We start from the raw sequence: 18,896 nt of genomic DNA, 5'->3' as shown, positions 1-18,896 counted from the left end.
TTAAACAAAAAATTTGATCTACATCCACAAGACTGAAGAGAAACAGAAAAAGGTACACAGAACCCTTGAGAACTATATCTCTGTTGTGGGTATATAGAAAGTACGCATGGATAATTTGATTTTACTGATATAAAAGAAAAAAAAGGAGGGGGTGTAGTAAAGGGAAGGGGGTAGTATCAGAAAAAGAGGAGGGAGTGATAAAAAGAGGGAAACTACATCCCAGGAAGAGGCATAGAAAATACACCATATCTGAGGGAATTTAGAGAGGGGGAGAATCATTGTGTAAATCTTACTCTCATCAGAAGAGGCTCAAAGAGTAAATAATTGTCATATTTGTTTTTCAGAGAATTCTCTATCACCTCATTAAAAGGGGGGAGAGGAAAAGGGAAAAGGAAAAGGAGAATAAGGGAAGGGACATGGAGGGAGGGGGGAGAGATACTAAAAAAAAAAAAGGGGAGGGCTGCACGTCACAAGGGGGGGTCTATAAATTAAATATTGGGGAAGGGGTTCAGGGGGGTCAAGGGAAAAAGCATAATCTGGGGATAATATGATGGCAGGAAATACAGAATTAGTAATTTTAACTGTAAATGTGAATGGGATGAACGCTCCCATCAAATGGAGACGGATAGCAGACTGGATCAAAAATCAGAACCCTACAATATGTTGTTTATAGGAAACACACTTAAAGCAGGGAAATACATATAGAGTAAAGGTAAAAGGTTGGAACAGAATCTATTATGCTTCAGGTAAAGCAAAAAAAGCAGGGGTAGCTATTCTTATCTCAGATCAAGCACAAGCAGTTAAAAGAGATAAGGAAGGAAACTATATCCTGCTGAAAGGTAGCATAAATAATGAAGCAATATCGATACTAAACATATATGCACCAAGTGCTATAGCATCTAACTTTCTAAAGGAAAAGTTAAGAGAGTTGCAAGAAGAAATAGACAGTAAAACTATAATAGTGGGAGATCTCAACCTTGCACTCTCAGATTTAGACAAATCAAACCACAAAACAAATAAGAAAGAAATTAAAAAAGTAAATAGAACATTAGAAAAACTAGGTATGATGGACCTTTGGAGAAAACTGAATGGCAATAGAAAGGAATATACTTTCTTCTCAGCAGTTCATGGATCCTATACAAAAATTGACCATATATTAGGACATAAAGATCTCAAAATTAAATGTAGGAAGGCAGAAATAATAAATGCCTTCTTCTCAGACCACAATGCAATAAAAGCTACATTCAGTAAAAAGTTAGGGGTAAATAGACCAAAAAGTAATTGGAAACTGAATAATCTCATCTTAAAGAATGACTGGGTGAAACAGCAAATTATAGAAACAATTAATAATTTCACCCAAGATAATGACAATGATGAGACATCATACCAAAATCTGTGGGATACAGCTAAAGCAGTAATAAGGGGAAATTTTATATCTTTAGAGACTTATTTGAAGAAAATAGAGAAAGAGAAGATTAACGAATTGGGCTTGCAACTTAAAAGGCTAGAAAAAGACCAAATTAAAAACCCCCAACCAAAAATTAAACTTGAAATACAAAAATTAAAAGGAGAAATCAATAATATTGAAAGCAAAAAAAACTATTGAATTAATAAATAAAACCAAGAGTTGGTTTTATGAAAAAGCCAATAAAATAGATAAACCTTTGATAAATCTGATCAGAAAAAAGAAAGAGGAAACTCAAATTGTTAGTCTTCCAAATGAAAAGGGGGATCTTTCCACCAATGAAGAGGAAATTAGAGAAATAATAAGGAGTTACTTTGCCCAACTTTATGCCAATAAATTTGATAACTTAAGTGAAATGGATGACTTCCTCCAAAAATATAGGCTTCCTAGATTAACAGAGGAGGAAATAAATTGCTTAAATAGTCCCATTTCAGAAAAAGAAATAGAACAAGCTATTAATCAACTCCCCAGGAAAAAATCCCCAGGACCAGATGGATTTACATATGAATTCTACCAAACATTTAAAGAACAATTAGCCCCAATGCTATATAAACTATTTGAAAAAATAAGGAATGAAGAAGTCCTACCAAACTCCTTTTATGACACAGACATGGTACTGATACCTAAACCAGGTCGATCGAAAACTGAGAAAGAAAATTATAGACCAATTTCCTTAATGAATATTGATGCTAAAATCTTAAATAAGATATTAGCAAAAAGACTTCAGAAAATCATCCCCAGGATAATACACTATGATCAAGTAGGATTTATACCAGGAATGCAGGGCTGGTTTAATATTAGGAAAACTATTAGTATAATTGACCATATTAATAATCAAATTAATAAAAACCATATGATCATCTCAATAGATGCAGAAAAAGCATTTGACAAAATCCAACATCCATTCCTACTAAAAACTCTTGAGAGTATAGGAATAAATGGATTATTCCTTAGAATAATCAGGAGCATATATTTAAGATCGTCAGTAAGCATAATATGCAATAGAAATAAACTGCAACCTTTCCCAGTAAGATCAGGAGTGAAACAAGGTTGCCCACTATCACCATTACTATTCAATATAGTACTAGAAACGCTAGCCTCGGCAATAAGAGCCGAGAAAGAGATTCAAGGAATTAGAGTAGGAAATGAGGAAATCAAACTATCACTCTTTGCAGATGACATGATGGCATACTTAGAGAACCCCAAAGCCTCTGCTAAAAAGCTATTAGAAATAATTCAGAATTTTAGCAAAGTTGCAGGATACAAAATAAATCCACATAAATCCTCAGCATTCTTATATATCACCAACAAAATGCAACAGCAAGAGATACAAAGAGAAATTCCATTCCAAACAAATGTTGAGAGTATAAAGTATTTGGGAATCCATCTACCAAAGAATAGTCAGGAGTTATATGAGAAAAATTACAAAACACTTGCCAAAAAAATAAAGTCAGATTTAAATAATTGGAAAGACATTCAGTGCTCTTGGATAGGCCGAGCGAATATAATAAAGATGACAATACTCCCCAAACTAATCTATTTATTTAGTGCTATACCAATCAGTCTCCCAAGAAACTATTTCAATGACCTAGAAAAAATAACAACAAAATTCATATGGAAGAATAAAAGGTCGAGAATTGCAAGGGAACTAATGAAAAAAAAGTCAGAGGAAGGTGGTCTAAGTGTACCTGATCTAAAGCTATATTATATAGCAGCAGTCACCAAAACCATTTGGTACTGGCCAAGAAATAGAACGGTAGATCAGTGGAAGAGATTAGATACAAAGGACAAAAAAGGATACATATATAGCAACCTAATCTTTGACAAACCCAAAGATTCCAACATTAGGGACAAAAATTCATTATTTGGAAGAAACTGTTGGGAAAACTGGAAATTAGTGTGGCAGAAATTAGATATGGATCCACACTTAACACCATATACCAAGATAAGATCAAAATGGGTCCATGACTTAGGCATAAAGAATGAGATCATAAATAGATTAGAGGAACAGAGAATAGTCTACCTCTCAGACCTGTGGAGGAGGAAGGAATTTATGACCAGAGGAGAACTAGAGATCATTATTGATCACAAAATAGAAGATTTTGATTACATCAAACTAAAAAGTTTCTGTACAAACAATACTAATGCAAACAAGATTAGAAGTAACAAATTGGGAAAATATTTTTAAAAGTAAAGGTTCTGACAAAGGTCTCATTTCCAAAATATATAGAGAACTGACCCTGATTTATAGGAAACCAAACCATTCTCCAATTGATAAATGGTCAAGGGATATGAACAGACAATTCTCAGATGATGAAATAGAAACTATTTCCACTCATGAAAGAGTGTTCCAAATCACTACTGATCAGAGAAATGCAAATTAAGACAACTCTGAGATACCACTACACACCTGTCAGATAAGATGACAGGAACAAATAATGATGAATGTTGGAGGGGATGTGGGAAAACTGGGACACTGATACATTGTTGGTGGAGTTGTGAAAGAATCCAGCCATTCTGGAGAGCAATTTGGAACTATGCCCAAAAAGTTATCAAACTGTGCATACCCTTTGACCCAGCATTGCTGTTATTGGGATTATATCCCAAAGAAATACTAAAGAGCGGAAAGGGACCTGTATGTGTCAAAATGTTTGTGGCAGCTCTTTTTGTTGTAGCTAGAAACTGGAAGTTGAATGGATGTCCATCAATTGGAGAATGGTTGGGTAAATTGTGGTATATGAAGGTTATGGAATATTATTGCTCTGTAAGAAATAACCAGCAGGAGGAATACAGAGAGGCTTGGAGAGACTTACATCAACTGTTGCTGAGTGAAATGAGCAGAACCAGAAGATCACTATGCACTTCAACAACAATACTGTATGAGAATGTATTCTGATGGAAGTGGAAATCTTCAACATAAAGAAGATCCAACTCACTTCCAGTTGATCAATGATGGACAGAAATAACTATACCCAGAGAAGGAACACTGGGAAGCGAATGTAAATTGTTAGCACTACTGTCTATCTACCCAGGTTACTTATACCTTCGGAAGCTAATAATTAATGTGCAACAAGAAAATGGTATTTACACACATATATTGTATCTAGGTTATATTGTAACACATGTAAAATGTATGGGATTACCTGCCATCGGGGGGAGGGAGTAGAGGGAGGGAGGGGGTAATTTGGAAAAATGAATAATAAAAAAAAATTTAAAAAAATAAAAAAAAGGAATTACATGTGTAGTAAAATAATTTTTAAAAAAATCAACAGAAAAATATCTATGTAAAATCCAAACTAGTATTCAACATTCTCAACAATTTGATCTTAATCTACTTTGCTTCACATATATCTTCCTTTACTCTATACCAAGTGGACCACTTGACTTTTTCCCAAATATGCCAAACTTTTCTATTTCTACCATTTTGTTGAAGCTATATGTCTAACTTGAACTCTTTCTTTCATTGCCAAGTTCCAAAGCTATTTTCTTTATGAAGTTGCTCTCTGAATCTCCAAAAGATCTGATTTCTTTTTTCACTGAACTCCTATAGTATTTCAGTTTTTACCTCTTATTGAATAATCAGTTTCTATTTTATATCATAGTTCTCTGAATAGATCTCAACTCCTTGATAGATTAAACATAAGAATAATATTTTCATCTTTATTTCCCCCTATACTACCTATGTCTAGCATTCAACAAGCTCTTGTTAAAGACATTCCTTTTATGCATCAATTCAAATTCTATGAAGGCTTGTTTCCCTAATTATCCAAGTCCATAATGATTTATTTCTATTCTTAACTGGCATGGCACTTTTGTACCCTTCATTTAACAATCCCTGCTGTTTGTTATTTGTTTTGTGCAGGTGAGGGTTGATCAAAGAAGTTCTTTAATAAGCATCCAGGGTGGTGAATCTTTGGCAACTTTGGTTGCATTTCCCTATAGAAGATAAGGACAGATTCCCAGGTCTTCTCCAGGTTTTCACTCATGGGGATTTTCTCCAAGATGAATTGGTTGATTTGCTCTTTGAAGTAGTCTAAAGAGGTGAATCTTCATTAATCAGGGGCCAAGATCCTTTTTTTCTACCCATCTTGGCATATATCAGAAGCCACATGTATCTGCCCATATGGCTTAAACTAGGGGTACCTTCCTTAGAGGAAAAGGAAATTTTCTTGCCAATGTTATTCTTCTGGAAAAAAAACCCAAGTTTAAGAGTTCTGGAATCCTGCCTTCTGCCATAATCAAGGGGATATCATGAGTAGTGTGGATCAGCAGGGGCTCTTCTTGGCAAGAAGAGGATAATCAAGATGGACCTTTGATTCTGAAAACAGCAATAATAAGAGACTAAAGTCACAATATAGATTACAAAAGACCTGTATTTCTCACTCTTATTACAAGTTATTCTGATAGTAGGAAGGAGTTTTACCTATTTCCCTAAGTATGTTTCCTTTGCCAAAGAGTCCATCTCCTCATAATAGGAGATGGCTAAATATCTATAAAGTTCTCTGTGAGATCAAAGAAAGAATCAGTTGGAGACTGGAATGTTATCTGTCTAGCAACCACAAATGAATTTCCTTTTTAGGTAGGATCCAAACCACACAGTTACACTGAACATGACAGATTTTAGGACCCTATCACAAGCAGGATTCACCAGCTTCCCTCAAAGGCAACTCCCAAGTTCAATTCCTAAATGAGGGAAGTTCAAATACAAGGGCAGGACTAAATTTGGAAGATTTCTGGTCAAAAATAACAAAAGGGTGGTGAATTGTATTTATTGGTTGTTTATGAACTACTATAAGTAAAATATAACTGCAGTTCAATGTTAACAATGACATATGAACTGTTTTTGTTATTCTATTGTTATTATATTGTTTGGCTGAGCTAAAACTCAACAGATTGTGACCTTAGTTTGAAAAGAACAAAATATGGCCTAGAATAAGAAAAACAATGCCCAATTCATAGCTAGGTAGATAACATCTAGTCTATTGCAATAATGAAGTCAGAGGAAAGCCTTTACTTCCTAGGTTATTTGATTCCTTACTATAGAATAGAGCTCACAATTTCTATATAACTTCTAGCAAATCATCTAAATATGTATGTTGTGATTAATGTGATATAAAATCATAATTCAGTTTTCTCTATGGGTATACGTATTTTTTGTCCTAACAAATTAATGGTTTATTCACTTATGAAAGCAGGTCATAACGTAGGTCACAGATACTGTAAATGTTTGAGGTTCTTATATCTTAACATTCATGAATCTGACCTTTTAAAAATCACACACATATACACACACATGCAAAGATGTACATATGTGTATATATCTGTGTATATATGCATATATTTCCTTGGTGCCTCATTCCTAAAAATTGGGAGATAAGATAGAATATTGACAACAAAAAGTGGACATTGGCAACTAATTCCTGCTTTTAACCAATAAACAGCAATAGCAATCATTATCTCCCTCTTCTCCCAAATACTAAAGAAATGAAGTTAAGCAAAGCATACTTTCTTCTAGAGTCTAAGCTCCTATACACAATGATTTTTATATCATACCCTATGGGTCTGGGAAGCATACAAATACTCTAAAGGGCAGTGATCTACCAACAGATGTCAATTAAATAAGGCAAAGACATTTTGTCTTCATATTGTGCTCTAATGAAATTAATTAATTGGCCAGATCTTTATCTGTTACTAACATCAACAGCATTAACATAACTAGCCTAAATTTCTCTCTCCTTGATATTAATGAGGAAGAGATATTCCTTGCTGGTACTTGCTTAGTTTAGGGGAAAAAAACAGTATCAAATCCTTTTTGGGTATATTACAGTAGAGATTCTTTGGGCACGGTTGAATTAGATGGAAGCGAGGTCCTTTCCAACTCTCATATTCTGTGATTCTGATGCATAAATTATACCTCAAGAAAAGGGCTTCTTAAATCTTTTTGTGTCATAAATCCTTTTGGTATTCTGGACCCTATCTCAGAATGTTTAAAATACATATAGCTAAAATTTGATTAGAAGTTAAAGATATTTAATAATTTTTCTCTATATAAGTTCATGAAACCCCTGAAATCTATTCATGCATTCTTTGGAATTAGGGACCTGTGTTATAGAGATTGAAGCAACTATGCTTTGAAAAATTTTAGCTTTTTAATAATTTAAATTTTTTACTTGAAATATTGTTATTCTAAATTTAATAATGTTTCTTTCTCAAAAAAGAAAGTTCAGTAAGCTTCTGCAGTCTTTATTACAGGATAAGTTCCAAATTAATAGAATTCAAATTAGTAATATATTACTATAAAAAACATTACAGAGCTTCTAAATGGAATCCATAACACACAAGAGTTGACCTATCAAAATAAGAACAAAAAAACAAATAGCTGGAGAATGTCTATTGTATAGACTATATCATGCATTTGAACAGATGATAGATGGCCCATCAGTACAAATATTTTGAATACACAATGTGAAAGACCCATTGACTAGGCCAAAATTGAATAGCAAGATAGACTACATTTTGTAAATTATGCAATGCTTTTAGTGAATTAAGGCTTCTCTTCGAAAAAAATGTTGTCTTCCAAAAATTAAAATTGAATATTTTAAGTATTTAGGGGTAAAGGACAATGGAGAGGCATAGGGTGTGCAAGAGTATGCTGTAGTATATTGATAATAATGGAGAAGCAACAATTAATGAACAAACTCACATTCCATGGGGAAAAAAAGAAACATACAGAACAAATACAAAAGAAGTGCAAGATAGTTTATGAGAACACAGATTTAGAGCTAAAAAGGGATTTTAGAAACCAGAAGGTCTAACTTCCTCATTTTAAAGATGAAGAAATACAGCCTAAGAAAATTAAGTGACTTGCCCAGGGTCATAAGTGTGGAAAGGTTTGAACCTGAGTCTTCCTTGGCAAAGAATAGCCAAAGAATGCATATATGTTCCATTGGTATTCAGATAATGCCAAAATCTAGAAAAAGGTCTCAGCTTTGACTGGACCCATTGTAAAAAATTTATGGAAAATATGGATATGATTCATTATCCCTCCACAGTTACCTTTCATCAATTCTGTATTTTCTACATACTTATTTACATACATATTGTCTTCCACAGTAGAATGTAAGTGTTGTGAGGCCATTGACTATCCTTTTATTTTTTTAAGTATCTTTAATTAATATATTCTTAATAAATGCTTGTGATTATCATTTATTTATTCACATATCAATGAGATCACAAATCTATAAAAATATAAAAGTATCAGGATATGAGTATAAAATGAGATTGATTTCCATAAATCATGTATAAAAACCAGTACATATTCTTACAACTTTAATAATAATAACTGATAGTCTTAAATGTTATCCCATAGATAACAATTTTTTCTCCCAAGATTTATATAGACGTAAGAAATTTTAGAACATTGACTGAAGTTGAAGAGCAATTAAACAATAAGTTTCTTATAGTCAAGTGCAATTTCTTATACATTTCCTTTACCATCATAAGCATGCTATTAGAAGTGTAACAGTAATTGGATATTGCCATGGTCCATAATTTCAAATCTTTATTTATAGTAAGAATGGATTCATCTCATATTTAATATTATATTAGCACTTGATAAGCTTTCCACTACTTCTACTACTTCCATTTAGTTTTTAAAAATAAATTTTGAATTATTTTCATATTATGATTAAAAAAAACTAACTAAATTAGCTATAATATATATAAGTATATAACAGAAGGGCTTCTGAAAAGTTATAAGCAAACAGAATTTCTATATCACATAATATTTTACTGTCATAGAGAGCTACCTTAAGGAAAATGATAATGAATCTTTTTGTAAAGTGAATTATTTTCTAATCTAAATATTTTTTAAAAACCTCATGTAATTTATTCCCTTTTTATAACTACTTTACAGATAAGATTAAGGTAGCTGTGATTACAATATAGCCTTGAACACAGTTCTTCTGGTAGGCTGCTAATGGGTATTAGCATAGTACCACATCACAGTAAATCCTCCAAAGGCTTTATAAGAATTAAAGTGACATTAATTCTTTCAATAAAATAAAAACATAGTCCAGCCCTCTAATTCCAAATGTTTTCACAGAAGAAATTATATAGAAAACAATAATGTAATTCATTAAAACTAAATAGCAAAAAATGGTTAAGAATGAAAGATATTACAAATGATTATGAATGATAAATAAGAAAATATGTTTAGTTTATATAATCTAAACAGAATCATAATTATCACTTGGTGAATTAGAATAAAAATATGGAAACAATTACTATTTTTGTAGCACTTGTCATTTTAAGTCATTTTCTATGCCTAGAAAATTTTTCTTTTCATAAATTAGTCTCCTATAAGTTCTATTTATATAGAGATATGATTTAAACTTTCTTTTTTCTAAATAAGTGTTCAATTTAAGATTACTAAACAAAAATAGCACACAAGAGCTTTTACTGAAAAAAAAATAGAAGAAAAATATTGCTTCCTTTTTCAAAAAATATATTTCTATGTTCAGTGCCCCACACAAAGTAGCCTCTTGACAAAATTCTTTCATATTATCCATACTTATGTAATGTAACAGGAAAAATCCTGAATCTACACTTTCAAAGCTTAAGTTTTCTGCCCCAGTTTCAAAAACTTACTACCCCTGTTATAAAGGGTTTTTTTTTAGTGTCCTTGGTACTAATCCCTCACCTGTAAAAGAACAATAGGTTGAGACCAACATCACCTCAAGCACCATAGAAAAATGAATAATTTCACTATTATACTATAATGGATCTTAAGAGATCTGTGGGGATATGAGAAAGAAATTGGGATAATGATTCAAAATACTGACTTGTAGCACTTACTTGGATTATTATTACTACTAAAACAAAATACAAAGTCAGAGAAGTTTAACACAGAATTTACTAAGAAAACTAGTATGAAATAACAAAATATATTGTCATTCCAAAAAAAGAAAATTTAGGAACCAATTTCTATCTGTCACTGGTGTCTAACCATTTAATTCTTGTACAAATAGTAACGATTCTCTTATCAAACCTATAAACTCAAAATGATTTGATGAAGAAAAGGGAGCTTAATCCTCATTAAATTTGCTGAAACCAATTTTTTTTTCTTTTGAAATGTGGGTTCAAAACTAATGGCACACTGGGAAATGAGTGTAAACTGTTATTTTTACCTTCTGAATCCAATTCTTCCTGTGCAACAAAAAATTCGGTTCTACACACATATATTGTATCTAGAATATCCTGTAATATATTTAACATATATAAGACTGCCTGCCATCTGGGGGAGGGGGTTGGGGGAGGAAGGGAAAAAATCTGAATAGAAGTAAGTGCAAGGGATAATGTTGTAAAAAATTACCCATGCATATGTACTGTCAAAAAAAAAAAGTTTTAATTATAAAATAAAATAAAAATTAAAAAAAAAAAAAGCTAATGGCAACCAAGCATTTAAAATAAATCAATCAATTTATTTTTACAAAATTGACAAACTTTCAGAATTACTTTAATTTTGACATATTATTTGCTTCACTTTTACTTCAATCCAAAAACAATCATGTCCAAAAATTAAAAAAAAAATTTTTTATGATTAATCAAATTTTTTCTTTTTTTCTTTTTTTTTGGGGGGGAAATGGGAAATATGCGCTGCCACCTTAAAAATTAAATATTTATTTCACAAATAAATCTCAAATTCATTTACTTCATCTGACCTGTTATGACCAACTATCCAAATTATTCCATTTCAATCTCAAATATTAAAAATGTATTACTGTGAAAGACAATTTTTCCCCTAGATACAGGCATTCTATTTGTTTCAAATTTGGGTATTTATAAATCTTAGTACTTTGCCATTAATCTGTAGAATTCCATATTCTTAACAGTTGCATTCTACATGCCTAAAAGTCATTGGTTACTACTACTGAACAATTAAGCTGCTTTGGTCAACTAATGATAGATGTGCTTAAATCTATACGAGACGTATGTTCTTGGAAAAATATATATTTTCAGAGGAGAATTTTTTTTTTGTATAGACAGTGCCAAGTATAGCAACTGGTATATAGTAAGTGGTTAAAATATTTATTGGTTGACTAATTAATTCAAATGAACTATAGGAGACTATTGATTAAAAGAATCCTGTAATGACTTATTTTATATAGCAAAAGTTCTTTCAAAATTAAGTAACCTATCAACTAACCCCAATTTAGCTGTTTTATTAATTCCAAATACTATATAATCTTTGAATTCTAGATTATCTCCTCTTTACCTCATCCATCTGTAATTTTAAAATTTATTAATAAATTGGGAGGCCTATCTCTCTCCTCTCGGCAGTTAGAATACTTTGGACAGAATGTTACATACATATTTATGACCCAGTCAGAACAAAAATGCTTCCAATGAGCAATTAAGGCCCTCTTTGGTCTGATTAACCACCTCTCTACTTTCCAACTTTGCTGTATACTGTGCCCCACATTTATATTGTCCATTATTATTATATATATTGTCTACTCAGTCAGTCAACAAGCATTTCTTAAAAGTAACTACAGTGCACAGATAGGTAATCTACTTATACAAAGACAAAAACAAGCAAGACCTTACCCCACAAGTATTTAAACTTACATTCTAATATGTATATGTATATGCATATATACACACTATACATATATGCACAGTAAATTGGTAGGAGAGGGTTAATAGCAAGGGTCAAGAAAGGCTTTCTGTAGGTGTCACTTGGACAGAATTTGAAGGAAACTGGAAATTCTAAGAGGCAGAGGTGAAGTGAAAATGCACCTCAGACTGTAAGGAGAACCAATGCAAAGGCACAGAAAGGGAAGTGAATGTGACAGTTACAAATCAGCAAGAAGGTCATTTTGGTTAGGGAAGTAACATATGGAAAGATAGGAAAGGTAAATTAATGTTGGGTTGCAAAGGGTTGTAAAAGCTAAAAAAGAACTACTTGATGCAAGAGACAATGGGGAACTATTGGGAGTTAATGAGTAGGGCAATTATATGGTAAGACTTGAACTCTTAGAAATTTATATTGGTATTATGTGGAAAATAGATTGTAGGAAACAGAACTTTGAAGGTAAGAAGATCCATCAGGAGGCTACAGCAATGGTGTGATGTGATGTGATGTGATGTGATTGATGTGATAAAAGGCTGAACTAGACTGGCGACCATGAGAAAAGGAGAAAAATAATAAGAGATACTGTATTAGGTATAAATTATAAGACTTGGCGAATGTGGGTGGAAGGTGAGGACTTGATGACACCTAAGTTGCAAACCTGGGTGACTGACAGGATTTTGGTTTTCTTGACAACAATAGTAGATAGTAATTTCCATTTTGGATGTGTTTGGATGTATTTTCACAGTTAGAAAAGCTATAGACTGGAGTTCAGGAGAAGGACTTAGGATTGGATATCTAGATATGGAAATCACTGTATTGAGATGACAATTAAACTCACATGAGCTAATGAGGTCACCAAATGAGAAAACATTGAGAACAAAAAAGGGCACAGAACAACACCTTAGTGAACATCCACAATTGTGGGAGGTGCTAAGGATAATAAATCAGCAAAGGAGACTGAAAAGAACAGTCAAATCAGTAGAAGAACAAAAGGTTGTGTCAAAAAAATTTAGAAAGAGAAAGTTTCCAGAAGGAGAGAATGGTCAACATTGTCCAATATTACAGAAATATTTTGAAGGATTCCATAAAAATTAAATCAATAACTGCTCCCCAAATTTAATAATCTATTTTCTGGCATAAGGATAGGTCTTCCTCACCTCCAATATCTAGAATTCAGTAACTTTTCAACTTGTCACTTAGAAACTTCCTACAAAGCTCAGGTAAGGGTACACCTCTTCCTTGAAGATTTCCTTGGTTCCCCTAGCTATTAATATTCTCTTTCCTCAAATTAACATGTATTTAATTTATTTGTATACATATAGAACTTAAGTTCTTCAAGTGAGGAACTATTTCCTTTTTATTTGTATCCTTAATGCCTTCCCTGTAAGTATACTGTAAGCAAAATTTGTCTATCAAATTTGTCAAAATCTGTCAAATTTGAATATATAGAACAGGGATTCTCAAACTACCTCCTGCAGGCCAGATGCCGCCCGCTGAGGACATTTATGTGGCCTGCCAGGTTATGGCAAATGGGCTGAGGGGCGGAGACAGTGTGAATTTTTGTTTTTTACTATAGTCTGGCCCTCCAACAGTCTGAGGGACAGTGAACTGGCCACCTATTTTAAAAGTTTGAGGACCAGTGATACAGAAAATATGAATATAAACACAAAAATACCCTGTAAATGAGAAGAGTAAGATGTTAAGGTTTATAATGTAAATTAATTTACTAAAGATTACAGATAATTAATTCACAGAAGCAATCAAAACAAAAATCAAATGCAATTTTTCTAATTAAAAATGACATGCTTCTTAAAGTTACACATCTCTAAACTATTCCATTTAGTAGTTATTTCTGAAACAATAGAAAGAATGTTCTCAGTGTATCATTTTTACTAAGCTTTTACAGACCAAAGATATCTCCAAGGAAAACAAAATAACACCTTTAAAAAGGGCCAAAGAATTTTGCTATGTTCTCCAATGATACCCTTAATTCTATGTGAAATATCAGTACTATTTAGTTAATTCATAAAGTTTTAGTTCACCCATGAGTCATTCATAATTTTCAGGTAAAATTCTGATACATGTGAAATGAAAACTATCCTTTGAAATAAGTCTGACATTTCTGCATAATGTTATTGAATATTTTTGTAATGTTTTATAAATATACATTTGAAAACTTTTGATACAAATTGTTTTTTTATTAATAAAGCAATAAAAAGGAGTCCACAAGTCACACATATAGATTAGTTTATCAGGTGGAAAGGATAATGAATAAGTCCATAATTTTCATTATTTAGAAGAAAACAACTAATTCACAAATTTGTAATTTTCAGTTATATGCTTAAGGTCATGCACTTTATAGTCCTTTCCATATTGTGTTGGTTATACCATAAAGTATATGATAAAAAGGTATATATTACAGAGCATTTATTCAAAAAGATTGAGGGGTTTATAGCTTTCAGATAAGTCTATAGAAGGAAAGCTATTCAATATTATAAGGTCAGAGGAATGGACATTTCTAAAACAAATGGACATTTCAACTATTTGTAAGTCTCTTCAGTTTGATCTTATACTGCTAATTGGCCTGGGATAAATGCTAATATCAGTGTAATTCACACAGCTGTGAGAATAGACATTCCTTCTTGGGGAGCAGAAATAGAATCCAAATAAGGATAACATAACCTAGACAGTGCAATTCCTGACCATCCAGTACCACCCTTTCAAAATGCTGGAAGGAAGTTGGGACTAGATAAAATTTTGTTGATAAAATCTTGGCAATTGCAAGCATTTTTACAAGATAACAAATTACCATTGAAAGCTCTGCCTCCAATTAAAGGAATTATTTACTACATTGACTAAATCAATAAAAAATGATTTGTCATTTCAGCAGTAGTTCTTTAAAACCAGTCTTAAATTATTTTATAAGGTCACAAACATGAAAAGTAGAATATTAATTACTCCAAAATTCAAGGAAAAATTCCATTAACATTTTCAAACTGCATTTTTGATCTTTAGTCACAAAGGCCAAGGAAGCTCTCTGAATGAAACACAGACATAGACAAACACACACACACACACACACACACACACACACACACACACACACACACACACACACACACACATATAAAAAAAATAAAAATAAAAAAATCTTGTCAAAAAGGCATTTCTTTCTGAGTTATAATTGTAGAGCCCCAGAATTTCCTGAACTAACCAACTCTTAAAACAATAACCAAAAGCCCACAACTAAAACCGTAAGAAAGTAGTAAAGCCTGAGTCTCACATCTCTCAATAGCCCACATCAGACTTTAGATTTCTACAGTATAATCTTTCTTAAGTACAGAAATTGAAGACCAAAAGGAAGAAAAATATTACTGGAAGAATATGAAATGTAAAAAGGTCACCCAAAGACACTTTTAAAAGATTTTCACAGCTGGGAATGCTACAGCACTACTGATAGTAAGCCTAGCAGCCTCTGCCTAGAATTTGGAGTATCGGGCATGCGCATGTCCCGCTTATATAAAGAGATGCTTACAGTCCAGGTGCTTTTTCTTGGGCCCCATTACTTCATGAGTGGTTGCTTTGCAGACGGCCCTCGCTACAGCAGAGCCAGTCACGCTATACTGAGCAGCTGCGATTCGATCCGTGAGCGTTTGCCCCGACATCTTCGGCTGCTGCTTCTACTGCCTCCTCTTCTGTAAGCAAGAGTACATACATGGCCCCTCATTATAACGTCCCGGATTGCTGACTGTGGGGAAGAACGGCCTTTCTCTTTCTGCAACCTCCCTTCTCCACCCTAGAAGGATCTCTGTAGGTGCTGTCCCAGTATGTTAGAACCAACAAAACTAGACACTGTGGGGGTGCGGACCCATCAGACTTAGCTGCATCCACAGAAAATATGAGTACACTAATCTTGGCCTTCTTTACCCTGCAACATAACCCCCCTTTTTTTCTACCCCACCATTCCTAGGTCCTCCACCCTCTTGTCAATCAATGATTTTTCTCCCCAGTTAGGCACTCTTACTCCGCACGAGACCCTTCAGGTTTCGGGGTTCTTCCCTGGGGACACAAAAGGCAACCTCCCCACTGCTGCTGCGGTATGCCCTGACTTCCCTCCCCCAATTCCCAAGAGGCCACGGAGACGGGCTGGATCCGTTACCCAACCTTGGCTGCCCAGCCCTCCCCCTCCCCGATGCTGCCTCGGCGGCTGCGGCAGCTCCTGCAGCAGCATCGGGATCTTCCTCTCCTCGTCTCCTCTGAGCTGGAGATTATCGGTGCATTGCGCCATATTATGCCCTCTCTCCCCCTGCTCAGCCCGCAGCCGCCGCTGCCTCCCACATCCTTAATCCTTCCCTCCCGCACCCCTTTTCCCTGGTCCCCTTACGCTACGCCCCTGCCCTCCACCCCACCCCCATCCCCCACAGCAGCTCTCTCCATCCTCACTGCAGGGGCCCGCCCAGAGGAGGGTACGGGAGCCGGGGATCCCCTCACCCCCTTCTATGGCGACCCCTCCGTTTCCCGAGGGTGGAAAGGAGCGCCCGGCCTTTGGGCGGTGGGGTGCAGCACTATACCCGCGCCGGCAGCGGGCGGACCTGTCACTCCTCGGTCGCCTCCCTCTGAGGAGGGATAATCGCCTTCCCCCGAGTCTCCCGCGAGGCGCGGCGCGGCACTGCGCGGGGAGCACTGTCAGAGCACGAGAAAAAAAGCGGGGAGCCAGGTGCGGGCGGAATGCAGACTGCAGCCGGTCGTGTAGACAGACAGCGGCACGAGTCCGTTACTCGCCCCCGCCCCCACTTCCCTGGGCGGTGCTGCAGCTGCCACCGCTCCCGCCGCTCCTCCCGGCCGCGGGGGAGAGACAATGTGCCCGTCCGCCCGCCTGCCAGTCTATCTGTCTGACCGCCTGCCCGCCCGCCTGGCGGTAGGTCTGCCTGCCAGTCGGTCGATCTGTCAGTCCGTGGCCTCGGGCGGAAGGAAGGAAGGAAGCCGGCGGCTGGGTAGAGAGCCGGCGGGTGTCTCGTGGGGAGAGATGCCCTCTGAGCTCCCCCGCAGTGCTGTCCCTCCTCCTTCTCTGTGGCGCCCGCGGCCCAGGCCCCCGGCCCGCCCACCCCGGGGTGCAGCATGTACCAGACCACCGCTCCCCGCCGCCGCCTCCACTGCCACTGCCACTGCCACCGCCGCTGCCGCCGCTGCCACCGCCGCCGCCGCCGAGTCTCTCGGGCTCTCCCAGGCAGCGTCCCCATCCCCCCGCCCCCACCTCAGCTTTGGTTCCTCCGACAGAGTCAGGTGACAAGCGCGGACAAACCGGTGCGAGCCCCTCCGCCGCGAGGATCTCCGGAGCGGGTGGGGCTCGCGGGGTGGATGTGGGGTTGTGGGGGGAACGGGAGCGCGAGCCCTAGCCTCCCCTGTGCCCTCTCCTCCCCACACCTTCCGCACACAAACTACCGCTCGCGCATGCATACATACACTCTCACCGTCCACCTTCCTTCAGTCCCGTTAGCCTGGAGCTGCTTCCCTAGGAGTGGTCTTCACCGGCAGGCTAGCATCTCCTGAAAGGCTGTGGTAGAAAGACTGGGAGGGGATGCCTCACCTCCCGGGCAGCGCGCGCACGCGCACGCCGACGCCGGCTCCGTGCACCTGCCTTCACCACTCTGCAGCGAGCCCCGGCGGGCTAGAGGCTGATCGTAGCCCCAAGCCCCCAGTTCCGCGCCTGGCTGAATTCGATGCGAAGTGGGCGAAGGCCGACGCAAGGGCAGGGTCCCGTTGCTGTCCCTGGAGGGCAGCCAGGACAGCTTCTTGGTTAATACTAGTCATGGCTGCCCGAGACGCTGCTGGACAGTTCTGCTACATTTCTATCTTTGCCAATCAAGAGCCACATGGCTCCAGTGCTGGCGCGGGTGGGCAAATCTCAGGGGGGTGTTTACACCTGACACATTCGCAGCATATATCTAGACCTGCAAAAGTAGCTTAGAAAACCTCAAGTCCAACACCCCGCCCCCTCTACTGAGGAAACTGAGGCTTGGGAGTGACAAATGACCCACACAAGGTCACACAGGTAGCAACGGACGGTGACTTCTGGCGGTCTGAACTTGGAATAATAATAAATAATAGTAGCCCAAATGCGTTGTATGCTTTCCCAACAATCCTTCGAAGGAGGTATTGATGGAAAATTTGCCCATAGTCGTATTTCTGGGATCTAAATGGTGTGCTTCAAGGCAACTCAAAGCTTCTCAATAATAAATAGAATATTTGTTAATATGGGGTCTCAGTTAGGCTTGATAACATTTGTAGATATCTATTTTATGAAATTTAAGTATCTGGTATTATTGTCACTCATAAATATGCTTGAATTGGCACTTAATGGCAAAGACAACCCAAGTATCAATATTTTCATATATTCATATATTTCTTACCTTTAAGACCTTATTTTGGATCTTTATTTTGCAGCAAAATAATTTTAAGTCTTCAATTTATGAATATTAATTTTCATTACCTCCTATAGATAACTTCAGTCCAAATTATTGTCATAATATGCCTTCTTTATTTAGGTTTTATATATATTCCTTTTATATTATCCACTTACATTGTTTCTTTATGTTCCCTTTTCCTTTCATGCCATTAGTTGTGTTCTCTGTATTCTGTTCTATAGGTGTTTTAGAAATCCTCTTTTCCGTGGGTGCTTCATAAATAATGGCTTTTATTTATCATTGCTTTTTCACTCTCACTCCAATATGTACACACATACACACTTACTTCCTTACTCTTAGTTAATTTCAAGGCTCTAGAAGAACAGAAAAT

The 18,896-nt window shown here is 36.4% G+C and overlaps 1 protein-coding gene across 14 annotated transcripts in view; it reads right to left on the bottom strand.

Moving 5' to 3' along the window:
• Positions 1–17,710, bottom strand: part of SNAP91 (synaptosome associated protein 91) — a 148,358-nt gene extending 130,648 nt beyond the window's left edge. For 10 of the 14 annotated variants that reach the window (XM_074310395.1, XM_074310400.1, XM_074310402.1 and 7 more), the window contains exons 1-2: positions 17,565–17,710; positions 15,637–15,796 (exon numbers count right to left, since the gene is read on the bottom strand). In XM_074310395.1, the coding sequence (XP_074166496.1) occupies positions 15,637–15,766 (130 nt within the window). In that variant the 5' untranslated portion in view covers positions 15,767–15,796; positions 17,565–17,710. Of the gene's footprint in view, positions 1–15,636; positions 15,797–17,225; positions 17,345–17,564 lie in introns of those variants that run through there. The other 4 variants (XM_074310408.1, XM_074310396.1, XM_074310409.1 and 1 more) reach the window with 4 other exon arrangements.
• Between the last annotated feature and the right edge of the window lie 1,186 nt (positions 17,711–18,896).

This window comes from Sminthopsis crassicaudata, chromosome 4 (assembly GCF_048593235.1).
Source record: "Sminthopsis crassicaudata isolate SCR6 chromosome 4, ASM4859323v1, whole genome shotgun sequence".
Lineage (NCBI taxonomy): Eukaryota > Metazoa > Chordata > Mammalia > Dasyuromorphia > Dasyuridae > Sminthopsis > Sminthopsis crassicaudata.
This window is presented reverse-complemented; position numbering and strand designations above follow the sequence as displayed.